This window comes from Sceloporus occidentalis, unplaced genomic scaffold, assembly GCF_023333645.1.
Source record: "Sceloporus occidentalis isolate IW3139 unplaced genomic scaffold, rSceOcc1.0.p SCAF_5, whole genome shotgun sequence".
In the NCBI taxonomy this organism is placed as follows: domain Eukaryota; kingdom Metazoa; phylum Chordata; class Lepidosauria; order Squamata; family Phrynosomatidae; genus Sceloporus; species Sceloporus occidentalis.
In genome coordinates this window covers 97,989,075-98,016,735 of record NW_028316985.1, presented here as the reverse complement: position 1 = coordinate 98,016,735, position 27,661 = coordinate 97,989,075, and the positions used below count along the sequence as shown (strand labels likewise).

General features: G+C 42.0%; 1 protein-coding gene across 2 annotated transcripts in view; it reads left to right on the top strand.

Annotated features, from left to right (window-relative positions):
• Positions 1-20,664, top strand: part of LOC149312547 (uncharacterized) — a 65,947-nt gene extending 45,283 nt beyond the window's left edge. For both annotated transcript variants that reach the window (XM_089524851.1, XM_089524850.1), the window contains exons 11-15: positions 910-1,061; positions 2,543-2,704; positions 6,788-6,858; positions 8,463-8,567; positions 14,207-20,664. In XM_089524851.1, coding sequence (XP_089380977.1) covers positions 910-1,061; positions 2,543-2,704; positions 6,788-6,858; positions 8,463-8,567; positions 14,207-14,361 — 645 coding nt within the window. In that variant the 3' untranslated portion in view covers positions 14,362-20,664. The remainder of the gene's footprint in view (positions 1-909; positions 1,062-2,542; positions 2,705-6,787; positions 6,859-8,462; positions 8,568-14,206) is intronic.
• The last annotated feature ends 6,997 nt before the right edge of the window (positions 20,665-27,661 follow it).

The following is a 27,661-nucleotide window of genomic DNA, read 5'->3' as shown; positions in this document are numbered from 1 at the left end:
CCAAGTTCTTGGTCTCGGCCAAGCTTCGGGATGGCAAGGGATATCTGGTTAATGCCCATGTTCCAGTAATTGATCATGCAATTGATCGCATCTCCGCATATATGCATCATCACATCTCTATCCCTTGTCAACGGGGGATGCTGAATCGATGTTGCCCCCGCAATGGCAACACTGCATCGCTCACAGCACCCCCGTGTCCTCATGGGACTCCTGATCCAGCACTACGCCGCCCTGGAAACCATGCCCACCAGATCTGAGACCTATGCAACTGCCTCCAAAGTTGTGACAGCAACCCTGAGCCCACAGAGGGAGGATGGGTGGGTGAGCCGAGCTGGAAATGGCGCCGGGCCAGGCGCCTAGTGGCCTTAAATAGGGTTGCCGGGAAAGGGCGGGGGCCCGCCTCCCGGCCTCCCCACCAATCCCGGGCAGCACCAAGCTATGACACCGTCCAATGGGGAAGCACTTCTGCTCGCAGTGCCTTCTGGGACATAGAGTCCCAGCCAGCGCAGCGGAAGTCCCTCCCCTTGGCCCCGGCGCTGGCTAATCACAGCTCAGGCGGCCCTGCGCTAGGGCCTATGTGGCCGCCCGAGCTGGAAGAGCCAGCCAATGTGCCACGGGGCTTCCCTGCGCGGCAATCAGGCCGGCCTGATGAGGCGGGCGGCCCCCTTTATTCAACTTGAATCTTATGTGTGAAATATTTTGTAGTCTAAATAGAACAATACAAAACACTGATGTTTTCCTTTCCCTGACCATGCTTTCATTCTCTTTCCCGTGCACTTATCCTACCAGAGACAAGGTAAGAGATAACTGTTCATTTGCAGGGATAGGATCAGAAATCCTAAGCTTTTCATTTCTGAATTATGAAGAAACAATGAGTTTGACTTAAAATAATTCTATTTGCTTTTGCAGATTTTCCCACTTATCTCACAGTCACGGCGCCTTGTGAAGTGTGGTGAACTTACAGCACTGGAGTATAATTTGAATTTGAAGTGGAAGCTTACCACACGGTCCATCTACCTCCATCTCTTTAATGACTATTTGTTACTCTCTCGGCCTAAAGAGTAAGTGCTTAGAAGACTTAATGTATTTCATTAAACTTTGATGATATTTGATGACTAACAGGTTCTGCATTTGCAGTATCTATCATAAAAAGAGTCAATGAAAGGTTTGGGGGCTGGGGATTGATCTATAATGCATCCTTGTGTGGCATATACACACCCATTGCCACTGGAGGGCTACAGCTAGGAGGAGGAGAGCATGGAATAAATGTTGTCATTAATTACAGTGCCTGAACTTATTACTTTGGCAGACATATCTAACAAAGCCCACACCCTGGTAGAGACCAATTTTGATTGTTAGAACCCTTCTAGATTTCCTGTGCCTCCTTGCTGTCCTTGCAAACAGCGACAAGAGTAGGAAATAGGAGCCTCTGTTCATCGTGGCCCTTTGGGCAAATGAATGAGAAGTGACTGATAACAATAAGTAGGAGAGGGGCAGAGGGCATCTTGTCCTAATGTCCTCCAAAATCTTAATCTGACACATTGCAGATGTCAGAAATGATGAGGAAAAAAATCTTCCAGTCTTCACTATTATGATACTTTCCTGTGGCACTGTATAGGCATATATCATTTGTTAAAATAGGATGTAGATTGGGGCTGAAATTCTCATTTGCTTCTGAAACTTTCTGAATGCAAATGCAGCTAGGCTTTGCCCGTTCATATTTTTTATTTTAAAAAAACACAGTTATTTGCCTATTTCTTAATATTCCAATGATGTCTCCAACAATAATAAGTCAAGACACAAATTGACATAAATCCTCAAAGATTAAGAAGAAAGAACCCATTTGTAAGTTTTCTTTGTACATTTTGAGCCTCCTTTGTATGTATTGCTCAGAACCAGAAGTGTTCCGTATTATAATGGATTTGTTTTTGTTTCTATTTTTTTGATTTTTGAATACCCATATGAGGGGTGGGAGGGGAGGCAGGTTAGTCATATTCCAGTGTCCTTTTCCTCAAGGAGCCTTGCCCCACTACTATCAGAAATTTGTTGGGGGAGGAGAGAAGGTGGGGATGGAAGAACTCTGGTTCCTGCAGCTCAATTCACACAAGGCCCCTGTAAAAAGCAGATATCCGAGACACTTGTCCAGCTGTCAGCAAGTTTTCTACTCTTTTAAGAAACTAACCCTTGTAAATGGGAAGGGCAGGAAAAAATCCAAGTGGATTTAGTTGCCGTTGCCAACTGTTACTTTGTTCAGCCAGATCCACTTGGACTTATCCCTGCTTTTCCAGCTGTATGGGCTACGGAGGCTGAGTAAAGTGCTAATTGGGGATTGTAGCCAAATTCACTTGGACTAAACCCCTTTCCTTGAAGGCAGAAGTGAGCAACTGATGGAAAAAAAGTTTCATTTTTCGGAGGTTTTCAAACTTCAGGCTTCAAGATAAGGGTGTTCAGACTGTACAAAGAAAACATCAAGCAGCCTTCTTTATTGCTCATAAAAGCAGCCTTTTAAAGTTTCCCTTTTTATTTCTCTTTACCCTTGCAGGAATGGAAGGTTTATTGTATTTGATTATGCTGCCTCCTCAGATGTCCGTGGTGAGAAATGCGAAATGAAACTGCATGGAGCAAACAAAAATGTTTTCCGCCTCTTCCTCCTGCAGAATAATCAAGGGAAAAAAGTAGAGTTTCTCTTCCGTACAGAAACACAGTAAGAAAAGCTACAATTTTATACCTTAGATCAGATCTCAGTACCACATTATTTTTTCCCAAATAACGCAGGAGTTTATCGCATGCCATTTAAAGTGATTGATCCCATTCACATTTAATTTTGATTAATTAGTTGTGCAGATGAGAAAAGGGATGGGAAAATATTCATGGTTATTTGTTTCTCAGCCAAAAAAAATGTTTTTTCAACACTTTGGAAAGACTTTTGCCAACAATTTGAAAAGAAAACAGAGGATAAAATTTTGCAGTTTTTGCCCAGAATTTATAAATAGCTAAGTGTTTTGCAAAATTATTTTGTGCAGAAATACATGTGTGTGTTCCCCCCCCCCCCAGGAAAATCCACATTTTATGAAAACAGACTTATTATCAGATGATTTCTTTTGTGCAAAATTAGTGTTGGAATTTAGGAATCTTAAGTTCCAAAGCAATTAGAAATTTGCAGATACAATTTCAGTCTATAAACTTTGAGAGTGCTTAGGAAACAGGTGAGGTTCCTGCAGACTGGAAGAGGACAACTGTTATTCCCATCTTTAGAAAGGGAAAAAGAGGTAACTACTAACTGGTCAGTTTGATATCTGTACCAGAGAAGATTCTAGAACAAATCTTCAAATGGTCAGGCTCTGAGCACTTAGTAGTTAAAATATTCTTTTCTAAGAGCCATCATACATTTATTTTAAAAAATTAGTCACGTCACATTAATCTTATCTCTGTGTTCACTGAGTTATAAGGAGAACGCTGTGGATACATGTTTCTGGATTTCAGAAATGCTTTTGACAAGGTCATCCATATTTTTCCAGACAAGCTGGTTTAATGTTAGCTACACAATGCTATGATTAGATGGATTTGTAGTTGGCTTTCAGACTGGACCCAAATGCTACGATTTGTGGTTCTTCATAATCACAGAAAGTGGATGAAGGCATAGACGGTATGCTCATCAAATTGCAGATGACATTAAAATGGGAGAGATGGCTAATATCCACAAAATAAACAAGCAAATCAGGATCAGAATTCATCATGACTTTAACAGATACAGATAAATGTAAGGCATTATGTTTAGGTATGAAAAACTGGATAAGTGACAGCTGCATTCTCAGGTTTATGAATGAAAAGAATCTGATGTCTCAGTAGGCTATGCACTAAACATGAAAATACAGAAATTGCCTTTCTAAGCTGCATCAAGAGCTATTAGGAGGAACTTCCTGAGAGTAAGGGCTGTTCAACAGTGGAACACACTCCCTTGGACTGTGGTGGAGTCTCATTCCTTGGAGGTCTTTAAGCAGAGGCTGGATGGCCATCTGTCGGGTGTGCTTTGATTGAGAGTTCCTGCATGGCAGGGGGGTTGGATTGGATGGCCCTTGTGGTCTCTTCCAATTCTATGATTCTATAAATATAATGTCTCAATTTTAAAAAATGTAATACAGCTATTCTGTTTTGGTTAGAACTCCCATACTATCTCTAGTTTTGGGTACCACAATATAAAAAGGATATTGACAAGCTGGAATAGGTTCAGGGGAGTGCAACCAAGAGTTTGGGAAATAGAGTCCGGAGGAAATGCCTTAGGGAGCAGGCTATGTGTAACTTGGATGAGAGAGGATTGGGAGGTAGCCACATTTAGATCTGAAATGGAGCAAGCTTGCTTTCTCTTCTTCTAGAGGTTAGGACCTGAATCAATGGATGCAAATTACAAGAAAGAAAATTCTGAGTAATGTTCAGCAGTGGAACAGAATATTTCAGAAGATGATAGGCTCTCCTTCATTGGAGGTTTTAGACAGAGTTTGGATATTCGCCTCTCACAGGAATGCTTTAGCTGTGCATTTCTGTACTGTCAGTCTATTTATGTGTCTTAGGGCTGGTACAGACCGGCATGAAAAGCCAGCTTCCAGCCAGCTTGGGAACATGTTGTAAACATGACACATGCCCCCATGACACCTGGAAACTGGGTTCATGCCGCCCGGCTGCCTGCCTGTCAGCTGACTTCTGGGTGCTCTGGGGACACAAAGTTTAGATGCTACATGCCCCAATAGCACCTTAAAGCAGCTGTGGGGCAGGAAAAGCCAGATTCTGCTGGCGCAAAAAGTAGCGTCATGTTGCCACTTCTTTTCAGGCCAGCAAAAAGGCAGATTGGGGCCATGGCGAATCTGGCTTTCTCAGGGGCGGTCTGTTCTGCCCCTCAGACTCTCTTCCAACTCTCTGATTCTTTGATTCTATGGGATTTCTACACACACAGTATTAAACACCAGTATTCAGACTTGATGAGTCGAGGGGGCATACGATTTCCTTATTTGAGGTGAAACACTAGGTTCCTGAGTGGCATGTGTTTGTGAAGCAAAAGAGAAATATATATTTAAAGATCATGTCTCCCTTTCCCCACCCCCAAAAGCTAGACAGGATCTTGGAGATGCCTTGAGTCTCATTTTTTGGGAGAAAGGTGGGATGTGAATAAATATAATAACATAGTAGTTGTTCGCAGTGGCATGCCTGGCTTATTTCACACCTGGTGTAGATCATTTTTAACATCCCCCACCAAATGGGGTGTGTGTATTTGTATTAAAAAACTGCTAAGTCTTCCACATTGGTGGTGAAGGGCCATGTCCTTCACATTCCTTTCACAGCTGCCATTCATCTTTTTGGGGGAGCTGCAACACCCCAAAGAAGTGAACAGTATATGCGGTGGGATGGTGGAGGGCTGAGCTCTTTACATTGCTGCCACTGCTGTTCATCTCCTCCTCTGGCTTCAGCACCTCAAAGAGACAAGCGGTGGCAGTGACAGGGGGTGATGGAAGGCTAAATCCTCCATGTTCTTGTCACCACTGGCACTTATCTCCTTGGGGCCCATGACACCCTAAAGAGATTAGCAGTAGTGGTAATGTTGGGGTGGGGGTAGAGGGCTGAGTCCTCTATGTTCCTGCCACCACTGCTGATCACGATTATCTCACTGCTGCTGATGCTGCTACTACTGTTGATAATTGTCTTATTACTGCTGATGCTGGCAGGGGCAGAACCCTGAAGAGATTAGCAGCAGCAGTGGAGGATTGGAGGGCTGAGTCCTCCATGTTCCTGCTGCCACTGCTGCTCATCTCCTCAGGAGTGTATGGCATGCCCCTGCCAAAGATATGGGCTATCAGCAGTGGTGGCATTTCCGAAGAGTAGCCTGGTGGCTCAACTAGGCAGGGCAGAGGCAGGCAGATGGGGAGACTCTACTGCTCTCACCAAAGAGCTGGAGGAGGAGGAAGAAGAAGAGGAGGAGGAAGAGGAGAAGCTGACTGAGCAAGTGAGGGAGGAGACTCTCTTTCTTACCCCACCAGCAAAGTTGAGAGACCTAGAGACCCAGAACTTTGAAGATTTTCATACAAGACTGAATCGTTGGTAAAATGTCCCTGAAACATTGATCAAATATCACTCTAACATGGAGGAAGCACCAGTGTCTGAACACCAGGTGTGCTTTCTTAATCATCAGTAAAATGTGGCTCCGTCCAGCATCCCTGATTCGTCGCAAGGGGAGCAGATTTCCTATGAATGCAAAATCTTCATTGGCACCCACTCCTCCCTGGTATAGTCTGGATCTAAGCTACGGCCATTATAGATCATGACGAGCACTTTGAGACTGAGAGAATGGCATTTGTAGCCTAAGTTTTCATAGCCTCAGTCTACTTCATCAGAGGCATAGACGGAGGGGCGGTACAGACCGGCACTTTGTGCTGGCCTGCACGCGCACTAGGGCTGAGCTAGGGCTGAGTGAGCACGTGCTCCAAGCTCTTGTTCCACCACCCGTGTGCCATTATGGCACACGCCCATCCATATGGTGCACACCATAATGACATCCGTGTGGTGCAGCACCCAAATGGTGCTGTACACAAGGGGTGTCATCATGGTGTGCGAACATGCCTATGGCGCACCTGCCAGGATGCAAAAAGAACTTGCCCAGAAGCGGTAAGTGATGGTTGAGGATATAATCCCTGGTATGCTACAAGGCAATGCAAGAAAATTTACCACATCTTTGTAGTTCTCCAGGAAAAACTGCATACATGAATATTCATGTTTTCAGTTCTTATTTTGTATATCCTAGGAGCGAGAAGCTGAGATGGATTTCTGCTTTTATGCCGCAACAGACAGAACTTGACCTTTTGGGTGACTCAGGTAAGATTGTTCAGAATGTACAGCATAGAGTTAGTGCACACATAATAGAGATATTAATTTGAAGCATAATAACAATACATTACACTTTTTTTCCTGTATACACAATGTAATTTTCCTTTGTCTTCAAATGTGTAGAGGCTGACAAATATGGAAAAAATAATAGACTCTTTAAAATAGCACACAAGACAGGGGAGTATATGAAAGAATGTGAGGAGTGAACATAGATCCTAAAATGATTTTAACTGAAACTGACACAAGTATTAAAATGGAAATCTATCTTGCTGCAAATACTTAGAATCATAGAATCATAGAGTTGGAAGAGATCACAAGGGCCATCCAGTCCAACCCCATTCTGCCATGCAGGAAATTCAAATCAAATACCAGCATATTACAGATATAGAATGGGGGACAGATATAGGATGCACAGATATAGGATGGGGGACACCTGGCTGAACGGGACTACGTGTGAAAGGGATCTAGGAGTCCAAGTAGACCACAAGTTGAACATGAGTGAACAGTGCGATGCAGCAGATAAAAAGGCCAATGCAATTTTAGGCTGCATCAATAAAAGTATAGAGATCAAGAGAAGTAATAGTGCCACTGTATTCTGCTTTGGTCAGGCCCCACCTGGAATATTGTATCCAGTTCTGGGCACCACAATTTAAAAAGGACATTGAGAAACTGGAGCGTGTCCAAAGGAGGGTGACTAAAATGGTGAAGGGTCTGGAAAAAATGCCTTATGAGGAACGACTTAGGGAGCTGGGGATGTTTAGTCTGGAGAAAAGAAGATTAAGAGGTGATATGATAGCCCTGTTTAAATATTGGAAGGCATGTCATATTGAGGAGGGAGCAAGCTTGTTTTCTGCTGCTCCAGAGACTAGAACGCAGAACAATGGATGCAAGCTGCAGGAAAAGAGATTCCACCTCAACATTAGGAGGAACGTCCTGACACTAAGGGCTGTTCGACAGTGGAACACACTCCCTCGGAGTGTAGTGGAGTCTCCTTCCTTGGAGGTCTTTAAGCAGAGGCTGGATGGCCATCTGTTGGGGATGCTTTGATTGAGAGTTCCTGCATGGCAGGGGGTTGGACTGGATGGTCCTTGCGGTCTCTTCCAACTCTATGATTCTATGATTCTATGATTTGATTAGTCCAATAAACGTTATCACTGTTTTGTGGATTTGGGATGTTATTATACTTTGTTATATGGCTAATATAGCTACCCCTGGATATGTTTTATGTATCCATTTAGTCCAATTCATCAACCCCAAATCAACTAGCCTTAAAACGTCAACATGTAGCCCAAACAATCCTGATAAGGTAGTAGAAAATAGGCATGAAATTTTTGTGAGATATAGCTAGTGGAGTGGCAAAGTCCAAACGTAGTGAACAGAACACACCCACCTAATATATCTATTTATTTTTTATTGATTGATTGGATGTATAGCTCACCTCTCGCCCCAAAATGGGATTCAATCAGCATTTTTATGTTCAAAAAGTCTGTTTAATTACAAAGCTTTTGCTGAGGACACCCAACTCATTTGAATGATTTTAGCAACAATATACCTGACAGCTAATAATACCCATGTTCTTATGAAACTCACAGATGCACCTCAGGTTCAGTGTGTGAAGTCATACAAAGCCCGAGAGAATGATGAGCTTCCCTTAGAGAAAGCAGATATAATCATGGTCTTACAGCAAAGTACTGATGGTAAGTGAACATAGCAATGCTGGGGATGTTGGGGTATGGAAGGTGCATCATGATGACTATAACACCAGATTTCCCAGGAGACAGTCTTTTGATCCTAGCTGCTTCCAGGACTGGGAAGAGCAGCATAAGAGATGCTGTGTTACTTCAGTCCAAAGTGCACAAGGCACACCCTGACTATCACATTATGGCTTTTAAAAAAAAAAAAAAAAAATTAATGCAACTGTAAAATGCTTCAGAAATTACTAGATCAGTGGGGGTGTTTAATCCACTCTTTGTGGGCTGTTGATTCAGTTAAAATTGCCACATTTGTGTTGTTTTTTCTCACATTGCCAGAAAAATGGGAAAGCAGTTGAATGGTGGTAGTAGAGAACCTATATCAGGAAAGTGTGGATCAGGAAAATGGCATGTGGGAAGTATTAAATATCATTCCTGTTACTCTTTCAATAAAATCAGAGCCATGAGTCAGTAGTGATATACATTTTGGGGTTTATTCTTCATGAAACTGAAGGAGGTGAGAATTGTAGTTGCTGTTCTTGACTGTTCTGTGATGAGTGAGATAATTCCATTGGTTCCTCCCTCCAAGGAAGCTGACCCTTTTCCCCAAAATTCCTGATAATGAGACAGGGGAGAACATAGAGCAATAGCAATAGCAAGTACATTTTTATACCTCTTGTCAGTGAACTAACATTCCCTAAGCAGTTTGCAATGTGTAAACCAATTGCCCCCAACAAGCTCCATATTCATTTTACTGACCTATGAAAGGATGGAGGGCTGAGTGGACACTGGAGTCCTTGAACTCAGAACCTTGTGGCTGTGAGTGGCTGCAATACTGGCATTTAACTACTGTGCCACCAGGGCTCCTGGTGCATATGCTCAAATTACACTGGGCAATCCCCCTAATGAAAAAGAGCATCAACATCCCATGGGTAAAAATGGAACTTAATGTAGATCACCACAATCTTCACATGATGCTTTTTATAAAATTAACAGGAAAAGAGATTGGAGATATAAAGAACCCTGGTGGTGGTGGTGGTGGTGGTGATGATGATGATGATGATATGAGTCAGCTTGAGAGGCATGCAGGCACTGTTTCAGAAGCCGAGAGAGTGTCACTTTCCAAAGTGTGTTTTGGGTGCTTTTAATGCTAACAAGTCTCCCTTGTTTTGACAGTGATAGTGTGATGATGATGATGATGATGATGATGATGATGATGATGATGATGATATGAGTCAGCTTGAGAGGCATGCACGCACTGTTTCTGAAGCCAAGAGAGTGTGACTTTCCAAAGTGCCTTTTCTGTGTGTTTTTGGATCTTTAATGGTGATATTGATATCAGCAAGCCTCTGAGGCAAGGCCAATGTAAATTGCTGTGATTTTTACAAACTCATGCGCAGTGAAGAAAAACCAAAGTCCCTTGACCAAGTACACACTTCTGAGAAGTACACTTGGTGCAAGAACAGTGAAACCACCTTGACATGTTCAATATGCATAGCCATGTTAAACCATGCTAAGTGTTAAACCCAAGGGGTTTGGTTATGGAATAAGCCTCTGAAATATGCAAGAGGCCACGTTAAGTAAAGCCATGTGAAATGCACAAATGTGCTGTTGTGTATGTTTTGGAATGAAGGTTGGGGGTGTTTGGCCAGAAAGGGACCGAGGAGGAGAGGGCGGGCACACGCCTCCTCCTCCCTGCGGGGCTTCGGTGGAAGCTCCGCCCCCAGTGTGCGGCTCCACCCCGGATGGTGGAAGCTCCGCCCCGGCATGTGGCCCCGCCCCCAGAGGGTGGAAGCTCCACCCCCAGCTTTGGGCCCCCAGTTGTCTGAGGGACAGCAACCTAGCCCCCGGCTCAAAAAGGTTGTCTACCCCTGCTTTAGATGTTCAAAGGCACTCCTGGTCAATGCAGAAACCTGGGCCCCCAGGTTCAAAGCTGAGTCTAGGAGTACCCTCAAACTACAAACCTATGTCTTCAGGGGTGTGTGACCCTGTCTAAAACAGGCTGGATCCCTATTCCCTGATCTGCCTTCCAACTGTCCAGGAGCATCTGTGTCTTGTCTGGATTAAGTTTCAATTTGTTTGCCCTCATCCAGTCCACCGCTATGATCTTTGGAATAGCGGTATATAAATAAAACAAATAATAATAATAATAATAATAATAATAATAATTATTATTATTATTATTATTATTATTATTATTATTACTGATGACAGACATTGGTTTAGGACCAGGACAACCTCTTTGGATTGAAGTGGGAAGAAGTAATGAGTGCTATCTGCATATTGATGGCACTGCACCCCAGAACTCTAGATGACCTCTCCCAGTGGCTTAATGTATATGTTAAATAGCATACAGGTCAAATACAGGTATATTATTATTATTATTATTATTATTATTATTATTATTATTATTATTATTATTCACACCTTTCCCCTAATTTAGGATACATGTTCCATACTGCTTTATTCTGAAGTAAAGCCACATGGGGCAGGGTGTTGGAAGCAGACCCTTTTGGCTCTGTCCCAAAGCTCCACCCCTGAAGCCCCTCCCCCAAAGCCCATACACACACACACACCAGGTGATACCCTAGTGCAGGATGCCACTGGTTACAACTCTGCCTTTTTGTAAGGATTCATTGATTACCCTGTTCACCCACTCAGCCTGGCTCAGTGGCTGTGCTGGATAAGGATTCTGAAACATGGAAAATCATAGAATCATAGAGTAGGAAGAGACCACAAGGGCCATCCAATCCAACCCCCTGCCATGCAGGAAATCTCAATCAAAGCATACCCGACAGATGAATCATAGAGTAGGAAGAGACCACAAGGGCCATCCAATCCAACCCCCTGCCATGCAGGAAATCTCAATCAAAGCATACCTGACAGATGACCATCTGCCACTGTTTGAAGACCTCCAAGGAGGTAGACTCCCACACTCCGAGGGAGTGTGTTCCATACAAAAGAAAGAGAGAGAGAGAAAGAGATTAATTTCCTAAATTATGCCTATTTTCTCCATACAGACACCTTCCCACCCTTCTCCCCATTTTGTAGGAAGGAAGTGAAGTGCAAGCAAGTAAACAAACCCCAAGGATTTATCTTCTCAGCAGCCCCTTCTTTTTCAGTCCAAGTAAATTTCCTTTCTAACAGTCTCATTTTTAAAGTGTGGAACTCACTGCCACAGGAAAGAGTTATGGGCTTCATCTCATGGCTGCACTTGGGAGTTGGGATTACCTCAAGAAACATGCTGAGGTTTACCCACAATCTTTTTTTTTTTAGCTTTATCTGTACATTTTTTAATCCAGCCTGTTTTAACCTATGCTGTCATGTATCCTAGATTAGGGGAAAGGTGTGAATAATAATAATAATAATAATAATAATAATAATAATAATAATAATACAATGGACCCTTGTTATACGCTGGGGTTTGGATCCGTGGATACTCAAGTCCCATTAAATATAATGACATAGCAAAATGGTGTCCCTTATAAAAAATGGAAACTCAAGGTCTGATATTTGAAATTTATACTCTTTTTGAACATTTTCAAACCGTGGATGGTTGAATCCATGTATAAAAAAATCCGTGTATATGAAGGGCCGACTGTATAAACAACAACAACAATATGAAAATATTACTCACTTAACAGTGAGTAAATCCCATTGTTTATATATGAAAGCATGTACTGGTTAACACTATTTATAAATTTCATCACCACTATTTATTAGAAATAATTGCTTATGTAAGACTTAATTAGTTGAAGGCTTTCATGGCCGGCATCCATGGTTTTTTGTGAGTTTTTCAGGCTATGTGGCCATGTTCTAGAAGAGTTTATTCCTGACGTTTCATCAGCATCTGTGGCGAAGATGCGGATGAAACGTCAGGAATAAAGTCTTCTATAATATGGCCACATAGCCTGAAAAAACCACAAAAAACTTAACTAGTTATTTAGGACTTAGTAGCTACCTTCTTTCAAGGAAACATAGTTAATCAATTTCTTGGTTAAATAGTTAAACTATTGTAGTTTATGACTATTCAAACCTGCTAGTTTTGTGCCAACCTTTCCTCCAATTAGCCTTTACAAGTGAACATGCTGGTTAATGGCTCCCACTTTTCCTGCAGTTCCAGGAAGAACAAAAACCTTTTTTCAATATTAATTGGGAAGGAGAACAAGAGGAGGAGCATTGTAAATATACAATAATTAATTCAAATAATTTTGTATAATTGGGCTGGACCCATTTTAGATGTGCAGGGGAACATTCTGGCCCTGTTTTGCCCACCTGATCTTTAACTTGGGGCGATCCCCTTCTGTTTGGACAATTCTGAACGGAATGAGATCCTCTGCAAATGGGACTTTCATGCCAAAACTTACAAGGGTGCCAAATGCACACATCTTGTACATTGAACTTTCAATATAATCTGTTTGGCTCTGCTGACACCATTTGAGCCTTAATTGGTTGCCCTACCTGAGGTATTTGGCCACTGTGCCAGACAAACAATCCATGGTCTTCAAAGGGTGGGTGAACCATGTACATGGGTGGGTAGGCTGGAAAGCAGATGTAGATCAGTTTTAAAAAACAAATCTTAATTCAACAAGTTTCTAGATGCTCTGCTTCAAGACAGTTTCCAGATGCTTTGTGTCATAAGTACCATCATTCCTAGCCATAAATCAGATTGGATCTGTAGTCCACATCTGCAAAGTATCAGGGAAGGTAATTAAAATCTATAAATGGGGCACTTTCAAAACAGTAACAAAATTCATTTTCATTCATTCATTGCAACATTTGATAGATAATTTGTTTCCAATACTTGTTGTTGTTTGGAAAGGCAATTCTTTGCTTTACTTTTTTCATTGCATACTGCCTTTTCATCACTTTTTGTTCCTCAGGATTGATTAAAAAAATTGGCATACGACTTGAAAAAATGCCTGTCAAAATGGGTTTTGAAATGGCCTTTCAAAGTTAAGTTTGAAAATTAACTAGAAAACATGACTTTTTACAACAATAAGTAACTTTTTTGTAATGTTGCTTTTGAAATCTCATGTGATATATTTAACTCAAACATAGCTGTACCCTGGATTAACCAGGATTCTTATACCTGGGTAAAAATCAATTATCAACACAGAGGCCTGTTACAGACTGCCAAAATAAAGCTGCTTCAGGTCTCTCTGGAGGTATGCTATTTAAATGATGCATGGGTCCTAAGAGTCCGGAGGTCGCGCCAAAGCCACACTCCATTCCTAAGCACTGGAGTGCAGCTTTTGGTGCAGCTTCCGAATTCTTAGGATGCATGCATCATTTAAACAGCATCCCTCCAGAGAGACCCGAAGCAGCTTTATTTTGGCAGTCTGTAACAGGCCTTAGTCTCAACAACCATATGGACACGTGTATGTACAGTTTGATTACACATTTGGGGTAATGTGTGTACACCACAATAGAAAGCCCACGCTAGCAACTGAACTACTCCAGAAAAAGCTGCTTCAGTCTGGAGGTAATAAGATGAGATGTTTTATCTGATCGTGGAAATAAGGAAGGTCTTACTAAATGACAGGTAAAATGGTTGACTTACTGAATTGCTATCTGCAAACTGCAGTAATTCACTAATCAGAAAATGTTTGCTTGTTCACCCTTATTATCTGCTCTCTTTCCAGGCTGGATTGAAGGAGTAAAACTGTCAGATGGAGAGAAAGGCTGGTTTCCTTCTGATCAAGTGGAATTCATCTCTAGCAAACAAGTTCGGCAAATGAATCTGAAAGAGGAACAACGTGTTAAGAATGCCAAACAACAAGTCTTTCACAGAAAATAGGACCACTAGTTCCCATCACAAGCATTTTTCTCCTTCTCTCTTTCAGCTCCATGATCAAAATGCATTTGGTTTTCTGGATGAGAGATAGCTGCATAGGTTAGTAAGATGTACATAGTTGCACCAATTAGAAATGACATGTTTAACAAGAAAAGATACCACTTCACCTCATGGAAAGATCCTGTGCATCAGTGGGGCTAGAAAAACTACTGGCAGGAAAAAAACTACTAACAGGAAAAAAATTCCTCCAAATGACTTTTGGTACATGAAAGAAGACAGAAAAGAGAGCTGGGAACTTGATATTAGGACCTTTGGAAATCTTTTCTTGACTCTTTGGCTGTTCAGATACAGAACTTTGATTCAGCTTTTGCTGAACAAAGCCAAAAATGTTAATATTTCAAAATGCTTCGAATAACTATCAAAGAAGATGTTAGAAAATACACACACACACACACTAATACCCATTACTGTTGAGATGGGATTTCCCATCTGAAATAACACATTTTGCTTTAATTGCCAAACTTTCCTATTGAAGAAGAAATGCATATATAAGAGGAAAAATATAAAGTTTCCCTTGAGGTAGTAGTATATCTCCTAACAGCAGAGTTAGGGCCGAGTCTCTAGTAAAGATCTTGCTCCTGTGCTATTAACAGTTGAAACATTTCTCACAAGTTATTCCTCCAACCAGGAACACAGCACCTGCTGTTTTTACTGTGGTGCAGGGCTAGGGAAAAAGGGAAATTAAGTGTTAACTAAGAATGGGTGGGAAAAGAAGGAACATGCAATATCTTTCCTCCAGAGACACTTTAAAGAATTATATCTGTCTTTTTTTTTTACCCTTCTCAGTTTACAAGAAAGTGGGATTTAAAAGGTATGTGTAGGTGGGTGATCTGAAGTTAATGTTAGGTGGGGTGCTATTCTTGTCCTTCTCATGGGCTTCCCATAGGCAACTGATTGGCTACAGTTTGAAAAGAATGGTGTACTAGAGACACAGTTTGATCTGATCAGAATGGCTCTTCTTGTGTTCTTATGACAAAGCACAGCATATAATAGGAAAAATCTCTACCTGAAATGCTTTGTTGTTGTTAACTGCCCTCGAGTTGAATTCAACCTATGGCGATCCTGCAGATGAGAAATCTCCAAGACTCCCTGTCCTCCACTGCTCTGCTTAATTCCTGCAAACTCATACCCGTGACCTCCTTAATAGAGTCCATCCATCTAGCATGTGACCTTCATCGCTTTCTGCTTCCCTCCACATTTCCCAGCATTATCGTTTTTTCTAATGAGTCCTCTCTTCTCATGATATATCCAAAATATGACAGCCTCAGTTTTGTCATTCTAGGGACATTTTTGGCTTTATCTACTCTGGGACCTATTTGTTTCTTAATTGACCAGCTCTCACATCCATACTTGGTAGTACGGAATACAATGGCTTGTATGATTCTAACTATTGCACTCAGTTGTATATCCTTGCATTTTAGGATCTTTTCTAGTTCTTCCATAGCCACTCTCCCCATTCTTAATCTTTTTCTGATTCCCTGGCTGCAGTCCCCATTCCTACCAATGTTTGATCCCAGGTATGACAACTGTTTTACTACATTTATTTCCTCATTGTCTAAGTTGAATCTGTGTAGATTCTCCATAGTCATTATTTGTGTTTTCTTTATGTTTAAACATAAAGCCTTTGTACTTTCTTCCTTGAATCTTTTTAGTAGTTGTTTCAGGTCTGTGAGGTTTTTTGGTAGAAATCCTAGAAGGCCACTATCTAGAGGGCAGTAGATGTACAAATAATCTGATTAGTCCTATGTTCCTCAGTCAGTGTAACAATTTGTACAGACCTTACAAGAAATTAACTCAGGATATGGGGCTTCATCTTCTTCATAGTCAGCAGTTCAAATCATCACTTGATAAGAAACAAGACAGCTTGGAGTTCTGCTATTTGTGTTCTGCTAATTGTAATGACTGATCCTATGAATGTGCCTGTGAAATCAATGGGGCTTAGACCCACCTAGCTCCAGGTAGGACCACAGTCTAAGGATACTTGTGCTCCTTTTGAAAATGATTCTATGATATGGCTGCAAAATACAGATATTTAGCCTTCTAGTACATATAGTGCAACCTGATAAATAATTTAAATTGGTGGTGTATGGACTATAAAATTCAAATAATCTAGTTGGTTTGCTTGGGAACATAAAATGAGCTAATGGTGTCAAGGAATTTAAATATTTTTCTAATTTCTCTTACAGGGATAGGAAATTTATGACCTAGATATTGTTGTTAACTGCCTTCGAGTCGACTTTGACTCATGGCAACCGCATGAATGAGACACCATCAACCCCCCCTGTCCTCAACAGTTCTGCTCAGGTTCTGCAAGCTCAGATCCATGCCCTCCTCAATTGTGTTTAACCATTTGGTATACAGTCTTCCTCTCTTTCTACTGTCCTCTACCTTCCCCAGCATTACTGTCTTTTCTAGTAAGTAACGCCTTCTCATGATGTAATTAAAGTACAACAGCCTCAAGTGATGAGGATACCATGGAAGGCCAAAAAAAGATAAACAAATGGGTCCTAGAACAAAACAAACCTGAATGTGCTGAGCCATGGTATCCTCATCATTCTTCTCCAGCATCACATCTTAAATGAGATGATTTTCTCTCTATCAGCTTTCCTCACTGTCCCAGCAATCACATTCATACATGGTGATGAGGAATAAAATGGCTTGGATGATCCTATAGCATTTTTATCATTGCATTGGAGAATCTTGTCTAGTTATCTAATAGTTATCCTTCCCAGTAATAGTCTTCTTCTGATTTATTGACTGCACTCTCCATTCTGATCAATAATTGATCCAGGATATACGAAAGCTTTAACTATTTCTATGCCCTGTCTTCTAGATTGAATTTACAGTCAGCTCTCTGTATCCATGTATTCTTTATCCACAGATTCAACTATCCACAGTTTGAAAATAATTTTAAAATCTATATAAACTTCAAAAAGCAAGCCTTGATTTTGCCATGTTATATAAGTGACACCATTCTACTTAAATTGTATTGTGAGATTCAATGGATTGTGGTATCCATGGGGGGGGGGGGGGTTCCTGGAACCAAACCTCAGTGGATACCAAAGATACACTGTAAATAAATCTTCCATGGCCATTATTTTTGTTTTCTTAATGTTCAACATTAAGCCTGTCTTAGTACTTTCTTCTTTGGCTTTCTAATAATTGTTCCCAAGTCATTGTTGTTTTCTGCTAGTAATATGGTGTAATCTGTATATCTAAGATTGTTGATAACCCTTGCTCCAATCTTCAATCCATCTTCCTCTGAGACTAAACCTTCTCTGCATATGGTATTTCCTGCATACAAGTAGAACAAATGGTGTGATAGAATGCATCCTGTTTGCAGACTGGAAACCATTCTGTTTCTCCAGATTCTGTTCTAACAGTAGATTCTTGTCCTGAGTACAGGTTGTACATCAAGACAGTAAAATTAAATGGAATTCCCATTCTTTTAAGAGTAAGCTACAGATTTTCATGACCTATGTAATCAAAGTCTTTGCTATAATCTATAAAGCACATGCTGATTTTCTTCTGGAATTCCCTTGTGCACTCCACTATCCATCATACGTTTGCAGTATGATCATGGACCTGAGCTCAATTTGCACCTCTGGAATTTTATATAGTGGGAGTCTGTGCTGCAGAATTTTGAGTTCTGTCTCCAAGATAATTCATTATTTGAAGGGTTGTCATATTAAAGATGGAGCAAGTTTGTTTTTTGCAGCTCTAGAGAACAGGACCCAGATCAATGGATTCAGACAAAAAGAGATTCCACCTAAACGTTAGGAAGAACTTCCAAACAGTAAGAGCTGTTTGACAGTGGAAAATGCTGCATTGCAATATACTGCAATGAAATATTCTTTGGAGGTTTTTAAACAGAGGCTGAGTGAGTTTGTTTTGGGGTGCTTTGATTGTTGTTCTTGCATGGCATGGGTTAGACTGGATAGCCCCTGTGATTCCAACTCTGTGATTCTATGTATATACAAATAGTCAAAAATCCAGTGTGTGTGTTTGTGTGTGTGTATCCAAAATCCCAAACACTTAGTCCCAAACATTTTGCATAAAGGAGGCTAAACTGGAATTGTCTTTTAAAAAGAATTTATTTGAAGGCTCATCAGATTTTATTATCTGCTATAATAATAATAATAATAATAATAATAATAATGTTTATATTCCGCTTAATCCTTAGGAATCCAAGCGGATTACAACAGTAAAGAAAAATACAGTTAAAAGAGAATACATTAACAATTTCAAGATCCCCATCCCTCCCCCCATCATAAAAACATAATTAAATGCTAAAAGCAGATTAAACCAAGAAAAAAGTTTAAAACATTAATATTCAATAACGATTAAAATAAAATAAGAGTTTCAAGCGGAGTCTGGGTAGAATAAAGATAAAGATGGGGGATAATGGGAGAAAAAGGAGGGGAGGAGGCAGGTCAGCAGGGATGTTCTAGTCTGGAAAGGTCTGCTGGAAGAGATCCATCTTAATAGCCTTCTTAAAGGTTTCCAAGGTGGTAATCTGACAGATCTTGTCTGGCAGGTCATTCCAGAGTCTAAGAGCAGCTGCTGAAAAGGGACGCTGGTATTTCTCTTTATCCACTTAACCACCCAACCCATGGTTGATTTGACAAGCAGTATACCAAGAGGAAGTGTAATTTAGCAAGGGTTATAAGAGAATTAAGACAGGAGGACTTGGTGGAAAACTACAGGTTGTATGTACAGTATTTCTCTGAAGAGAATATAAGAATTTATTTAGAACAAAAAAAGCAGACTATATAGTAGATAGGAGAATATGGAATATTTTTTAAAGAACTTTACTAGGAAAGAAATAAAAATTATTGGAAACCCACTTATGAAAAATATAATAGAAATATGGTATAAACACAAAAAAGAATTAATGAATGAAGATTCAATAATAACGCCAATAATAATGGAAAAGAAATTCCCAAAGAATTTAAGAGGATTGTTAGATAAGGAGTTAAAAGAAAGGAAAATAGACAGAATAGAAGATTGGATAGATGTAAGAATAGAGAAAGGAAATATAAAAGAAAAACTTATGGGAATAAAAATTTCATGGTTTCACTATATACAGATAGAACAATGGATTAAAAATTGGAGGAAAAGGAATGTAGAAAAGAAAAAGTATATGCACCAGACTCTAGTGAGAATACATAATATTAATATTATTAATATTAATATTAATAAGAATAATTCAAAGGATTGTTGGAGAGGCTGTCAAGAAGTAGGGCCAGACATCCATATGTGGTGGCAATGTAAATATGTACAAAATTTTTGGGAAAAAGTGTTATTAGAAATAGAAAATATTATGAATATAAAAATAGATAGAAGACCGAGTGTTGGTTTGTTATCATTATATAATTCAGAGAAATGGAAAAAAGAAGAAAAAGATTTGGTAACAAATTTGCTTACAGCAGCGAGATTAATAATAGCAAGGTGTTGGAAAACGAAAATAGATGTTAGAAGTGGAGGATTGGTACAAAGAGGTTTGGAAATTAGCTATTAACGATAAGTTGACATGTAAATTGAAAGTAAAAAAAAGGACTATGGAAAAGAAATGACTTTGAGGGGATTTGGAAAGAATTTGTCGAGAATGTATTGAGAAAAGAAGATGGAAGGTTACCTCCAGAAAAATTGAAATTTTGGATGGAATATAAGAATGGAAATGGCTCCGGGGAAGGGGAGCACTGAGGGGTATATAAAATAATGTTTTAAAATGTGATAGTATGTAATAGAATGTAAGAAGACATTTGTTTATGAAATATTATAAAAATTAATTTTAAAAAAGCAGACTATATTTGTTGGTCTTGGATGGGGTTAGGCCAGGTACTTGTGGACAGGCATTCTATTAAATTCTGGGCTCTGATAGAAAAGGGTACAAGAAAGATATATGGCATTATTGAAAATTATATTATGCCTATACAATGGAAGTCCCATTTCTCTTCCCTCTATAAACATCATGCTCTCAGGCCCAGATTAAATCCAAGTAATGATATTGTTATGACAGAGACATCAAGTTGCCCTGAATGGGAGCCAGTAACTGCTGATGAAACAAATGGCTTGATTAATTCTCTACCTTTTAGGAAAATGATTTGAATTTTGTTAATCTGCTTTGAAAGTAAGGCGTGGTACATACCGCCAACAAGCAGCGTACCAGTGCTAATTCTAGGGTTAGGGACCATGCAACAACTGCACGGTCCCTAACCCTAGAACATATCGGTGGTGTAACATTGGTGGCCATTGCTACGAAAGTGATGTGCAGCGTCCTCATGTCTCCACGCGTCACTTATGTAACGAGTGCGCCATTAGCGCACTCATTACATCCACCCTGAGGTGGAAAAAGAACCCACTTTTCTTGGGTTCTTTTTCCTCCGGAGGGAAGCCACACGGTTTGTCGGCTGCGACTTCCCTCTGGAGGAAAGTAGGCTGCTGGCAGGCCATCCTTTTCGGGCGGTCTGTCCCAGGCCTAGGTTTTTTCCACCAAAGATGGTAGAGCAGTTGACAAGACAGCTTGTAGTTCTAATTAAATCAACTGAACCACGGCCCTTGTTTTTTCCATCTATGACTTCATCTTTAACACTATTCCTATCTCTCCCTAGTCTTCTACTGCAAATGCCAGATGCCATAATTTTCTCTGTTCTCACACTGCCAGAATTTTTATCCTCATCTTTGTTTTCACAATGAGCACCAGAGTCATTTTCACTACCAGTTCTTACAGTTTGTTTTATGACTGGCCTGTTCAAGCATCAATAATTAGTTCTCATCGGTTATATTTGCCTCTTTTAGCTTTTGTGGTGAGTAATGGCGAGAAGTTCCATTAAGCCACCATATCAGAAGGCAGCAAACCATGACATCCACATGTTGAAACCATTCTTCACTCAAAAGCCAGTGAAAACACATTCCGAACAAGGACCTGGGGGCCATTCCCACTGGGCATATATCGCAACGTATATTGCTGCAATTCTGACTCAGATTTTTTTTCCGAGTCGTAATTGAATCTGACCCATTGTTCCCATTAAAAACGGGTGCAAACACACCTGGTTTTTTTACCCCTGTTTTCGTTCCCATTGGTATTTTCCCCGTGGTAATTTGAAACAGGTTATTTTGCTCCCCATTCCTATTGCCCTTCCGGAACCTCTTTTTTTTTTAAATCAGCTGTCAATCAAGTGCCTAAGCGCTTGATGTCACAGCCAGTCAGCTGCTTAGGTGCTTTTCTCCTCCAGGAAAGGGAAAAGGGAGCTTCTATTCACCCCAAATCCCTCTGCATCCGAGGCTCTTCTGTGTCTTCCCATAGTTCCTCTGGGAAAGAGAGGAGCCTCTATTCACCCCAAATCCCTGTGCATCCTAGGCTCTTCAGTGTCTTCCCATAGTTCCTCTGGGAAAGAGAGGAGCCTCTATTCGCCCCAAATCCCTCTGCATCTGAGGCCATTCTGTATCTTCCCATAGTTCCTCTGGGAAAGAGAGGAGCCTCTCTTCACCCCAAATCCTTCTGCATCTGAGGCGCTTCTGTGTCTTCCCAGGGGCAATCAAGCATGTACTGCAAAGCTCATCTGCTGCTCAGGCGCTCAGGCAGAGGCAAAAAAATAAAAAATAAATAAAAAATAGTTTAAAATGGTGTTCGATGGCTCTCCTCACACATCGGTCTATGAATGTGGAGCAGGGGGGGAGGTTGCAGGGGGAGTAATGGGTTTACTGTGTTTGGAGCTCAATGTAGCACGATCGCCTTACCCTGCTTCCCAATCCACCGGGGGAAAGGCTATGCGTATGGAAGAAAATGGCACCGGTAATGCAGGAAAGAGAACAAGCGGGTGACACCCCCAGGCCAACCCCTTCAGCACTGCTCCTCCCATCCCCAAGTTCCTGAATCAGACACCCTTTCGTTCCCATTCATTTGCCGCGATTCAGACTCGGGAGGCACAGGAAAACTCGCTAAAAATGCGCTGTTAAATTAAACTGCTTTATCAACCACTGATTTGGGTTTTTTCAGGATAATTCGATCACATGGGAGTCAGATTCGAATTCCAATGGGAACAATATTGGAGCAATGCGGATCGAATGCATGCTCAAATGGGAATGATGCACCCATGATTCAAGTCCTGATCCGCGTTATAAGCCAGTGGGAATGGGGCCCTGGAGTATCAGCTGCTTTCAGGAAGAAGACAGTTGGCAAGATCCAATCTCTCCCCCTGTTGTAACAACAGTTGGATGGCAGGGGCTCCCTCCTTAGCCCTTTCTTTAGTAATGTTCCCTATCCTGCTAAAATGAGGCACCATTTTTTGCTGTTGCAAACCTACCAATCAGCCACCAGAGGTAGCATTACTCATTTAAAAGTTTCTTAGCTCTTCTCAACTGAACAAACCTGATTGTTGGCACATTGATTGAAAAGTCCCAGATTTTGTTCCTCACCTTTTGAATTAAAACTGGGTTAAAATTAACCAAACTGTATAAAACCAAACTAGTATAAAAAGTCTCTGACCATACCAGGAGCTAACAGAAAATATTCTGGGATAAGGAAATTTATATAGATATCCAGAATCAGAAAGAAAAGGAACAAAATATGGGACTTTCTGGTCTTTTGAATTAGTGTGGAATCACCCTCAGATTCCCCCCCCCCCAGATTTTTCAGTTTAGCTCAATAATAAAAAGCAAACCAGTCACTTTGACAGAACTCGTCAATGAGTTCTGGCATTACACAACTAATAGGCCCAGTCAACAAACATCCTCTAATTTCTTTTCTTACCCCTTGGGACAGGAAGAAACCTCAAAGAAGAGTTGTGGAGGAGGATTTATTGTAGATGCCAAATTAGCCCCAAAATTAAGCTAGTAAACTAGATGGTATGATACGGAGGAGGGCTAACTACAATCCCACCCCTCATTCTTAGTCATTTTGTCTGTCTCTCTTCCAGCAGAGGAAGACATTGAGAATGTCTTCGCTATCTCTGATATCAAACTGGAGCTAAAATGGCATTCCTCTCCACCCTTCACTTTTTAAATCAGGAACCATCAGCAGGGTGGGTAGGGTTGCCAAGTCTCAGGGCCTAGGCCCTATTTTTTAGTCCACAAGGCACAGGGGGAAATCAGCATCAATAGGAATATAACATCAAGATCAAGGAAAGTAAAAGCACAACTCAAAAGTAGACATGCCATTCACTCACTTGGAATACTAGGCCCAGTTCTGGATACTACAATTCAGAAAGGATATTGAGATGTAATACGTCCAGAGAAGGATGGCCAAGATGATAAAATGTCTGGAAGCCAAGTCTTATGAGGAATGAATGATGCAGCAAAAGAAGACTGAGCGGTGACATTATTGTTGTTATGTACTTTCACATTGCATTCAAATTATGACAACACTAATGTGCCACAAGGTGTCAGTGATGAGTTGCATCTCATGTCATACAAGACAAATATGATCTCTTTGAAAGAATTACCAGCTTGGTAGATGCTGTCGATATAGTATATCTTGATTTCAGTAAGGTGTTTGACAAGGTTTCCCATTACATTCTTGCAAACAAGCTAGTAAAATGTGGGCTAGACGTGGATTTGTAATTGGTTGACCAGCTGAACCCAAAGGTGCCCAGCAAAGGCTCCTCTTCATCTTGGAGAGAAGTGACCAGTGGGGTCCCACAGGGTTGTGTCCTGGGCCCAGTGCTATTCAAAATCATTATCAATGACTTAGATAAAAGAATAGGGGGCATGCTTATCAAATTTGCAGATGACACCAAATTAGGAAAAGTAGCTAATACCCTAGAGGAGAGGATCAAAATTCAAAATCACCTTAGTAGATTAGAAAGCTGGGCCAAAGCTAACAAAATGAAATTCGACACGGAGAAATGTAAGGTGCTGCACTTAGGGCAGAAAAATGAAATGCACAGATTTAGAATGGGGGAAACCTGAGTGAACAAGACTACTTGTGAAAGGGATCTGGGAGTCCAAGTAGACCACAAGGGCCATCCAATCCAACAACCTGCCATGCAGGAATTCACAATCAAAGCATCCCTGACAGCCATCCAGCCTCTGCTTAAAGACCTCTAAGGAAGGCAACTCCACTACACTCTGAAGGAGTGTGTTCCACTGTCAGACAGCCCTACGTGCAGCATTCTGGGGCTGCTCTGAGCCAGGATAACAGCCGGCAAGCCGTGGCTCCCCAGTGTGGCAACCAGGCCTGTCCGGTGAGTTGGGTGGCCTCCTTTGCTCAACAAAGCAAAAACGTATCCTATGATTCTATGATTCTATGATTTGGTCCTTCTGTAATTATCTTCCATCATTTTATAAAGACTTTTATCTTGCATCAAATTTTTGCTTTGTTGAGCAAAGGAGGCTGCTCGACTCACTGGGTCCGCCTGGTTACTGCACTGGGAAGCCGCGGCTTGCCGGCTGTTCTCCCAGCTCAGAGCAGCCCCAGGATGCTGTGCACAGGGCTGTCCAAGCCAGGATTGGCCAGTGGTTTGGGGAGGGGGAGGTACGTCCTCCCAGTGCTGGGAACTTTAAGTCTCAGCAGGCGCTGGGAGGTGGAGGTGCCTCCTGATTGGGCGGCATCACTGGCTGGCACCACCCAAGATTGGCTAAGAGGCTGGGAGGTGGGTCTCCCTCACCCATCCTGGCTTCTCATTGGTCAAAAGGCCAATTTACGGCCACATGGCACTCCAGCACAGTCCCATTTCAGCTCGGCTCTCAACACAAACAGTCAGGAGAGCCAAGCGGGGAAAAGGAATGCCAGGGAGGGCAACAAGGCAGCACAGCAGCAGCAGCAGCAGCAATTAGCAGCTGCCACAGCCCACCTCCACCTGCAGTGCAGAGAGGCCTCCATCCATGGCCACGGAGAGGCTCGGGGGACGCCTCTCCTCCCCTCCAAGGGCAAAGAGGCCCACGGACACTAGGCCTTCATCCGCGGGAGTGGAGAGGACCATAATGATCAGGGTGTGTGGGTTGACCACTCTCTCATTTCTCATTTCCAGGAGGCCAGGTTTTGCCAGCTGGTGCCCACGCCTTTCCCAGAGGAGCTGTGGGAAGTTGGAAAGTTGCTGTGATACACGGAGTCCTGCCACCCTATTACAAAAGAGCCATGTCCAAACTGGGGGCCTTTTTCAGGGTGGCTAATATCCGGGCCCACTGGCCTATATGGACAGCCACTGTACTAAGGATGGTACCATGACTGTCTATTTGGCCGGGATCTCCTTCTTCTCCAAAGCTAGGGGCCATAAGACCCTTGCACCTCTTTTCTGGTTAGGAGAACATTGGATGGGTGAAGGAGAACACATGTGAGGACCAAGGACGGCAGGAGGCCCATTTGTTTCAAGCTGCTTGGCAAGATCTTGGAGCAGCTATCTTCTGTCTGCTGTTCTAGGAAGGAGGCCAATTTGTTCACAGCCACTTTTGTTAGGGCTTTCTTTGGGGCATTGAGGGTAGGTGAGCTCATGCCCACTTCCAGCGCCGATATGTCATTTGCTGGAAAAGCTGTATGTTTAGTTCTTCTCAGGTCCAATTGTGACCAACACGGCAAAGGTTCTTCCATCATGGTGCGAAGGCTGCATTTCTACCACCTGTGCCCAGTCCTTATCCTGCAGAAGTCTGTGGCAGCCCACTCTCACGGCCCTCTCTTCATCCATACCGACGGATCACCGCTTACACTTTACCAAGTGGTCTCAGTATGTGCATGGCCTTGAGGAAAGTTAGGAGGTCACCAGAGGAATTTGGTGGACACTCCTTTCGAATTGGGGTGGCTACTTCTGCAGCAGATTGCGGGCTGCTGGTGGAATCTATAAATTATTATTATTATTATTATTATTATTATTATTATTATTTGTATCCCGCCTCTCCCTGTATTGGATCGAGGTGGGTAACAATAAACATAAGAACAATAAAAATAGAACACAAGAAACCACAAGTAAAAACATAGCAAAGCATATAAAATTCAATTCCCTATCTCCCTCCCACCTTAAAATAGCATTAAAACAATAATTCCCAACTGAAGAGTGAACATTTTGAGGAGGTCAATTTGGAAATGCCTGCTGGAAGTGATCCGTTTTTATTGCCTTCTTAAAGGCCTCCAAAGATGTTATATGGCAGATCTCCTCTGGCAGGTCATTCCAGACTTTTGGAGCAACAACAGAAAATGTCCTCTGGGGAGTCAATACCAGTCTGGGTTTTTTGGACTGCAAGAGATTCTTCCCAGAGGACCTGAGAGTGCGGGAAGGATTGTATGGGAGGAGGTGTTCCCTCAGGTAAGCTGGACACAAGCCATGTAGGGCTTTATAGGTAATGACCAACACCTTATACTGTGCCCGGAAGCTAATAGGCAGCCAATGTTGGGATTTTAAGATAGGTGTAATAGGTTCAAATTTCGAACTCCCTGTAACCAATCTGGCTGCCATATTTTAGACCAGTTGCAGCTTCTGAACGAGGCATGAGGGTTGCCCCATGTAGAGCGCATTGCAGAAATTGAGACGAGAGGTTACCAGTGAATGTACAACCGTTTCTAGATTTTCCCATTCCAGGAAGGGTTGTAGCTGATGTATCAGCTGAAGCTAATAACAGGCACTCCTGGCTGTCACATCCACCTGAGATGACAGCTGAAGTGACGAGTCCAAGAGCACCCTCAAGCTACAAACACAGTCCTTTCGGGGAAGTGTGACCCCATCCAGAACTGGAGAGTTTATTACCATTCCCGGATTAGGATTGCCTATAGTGAGTACTGTACCTCCATTTTAAGACTGGTTGGGTGGAATTCCAGGACTTTTGTGGGCTACATCGCCCAGGGAGGGTCTGTCTGTGAGAGCTCTCGTTAGGAGCCTCACAGGGCCTTCGGTGGCAGTAGCATAGCTCTTGGATCTGGTGGGTGTGGTTTCCAGGGCTGCGTAGCACTAGTTCGGGAGTCCAAAGGGGACATGGGGGTGCTGAGAGCAATGTCGTATTGCCATTGCAGGGGCAACATCGATTCAGCGTCCCCCGGTGACAAGGGACAGAGATGTGAACAATCGCATGGATGGTTAGAGGAATTCAGATGGGCGCTTAACTGGCCAGCCCCCTCTGTCATCCCGAAGCCTGGCCATGCCCAGGCATTGGGTTCATCAATCAATCAGTGATTCATGTATGGCAGATCCAGACCTCATGCTTGGAGGCCAACCCTACATTATAGTTGTTTATACAGTTGTCCCTGCATATTCGCTAGGGTTAGGGGAACAAGACCCCCGTGAATATGGAAAAACCGCAAATAACAAAAACACTG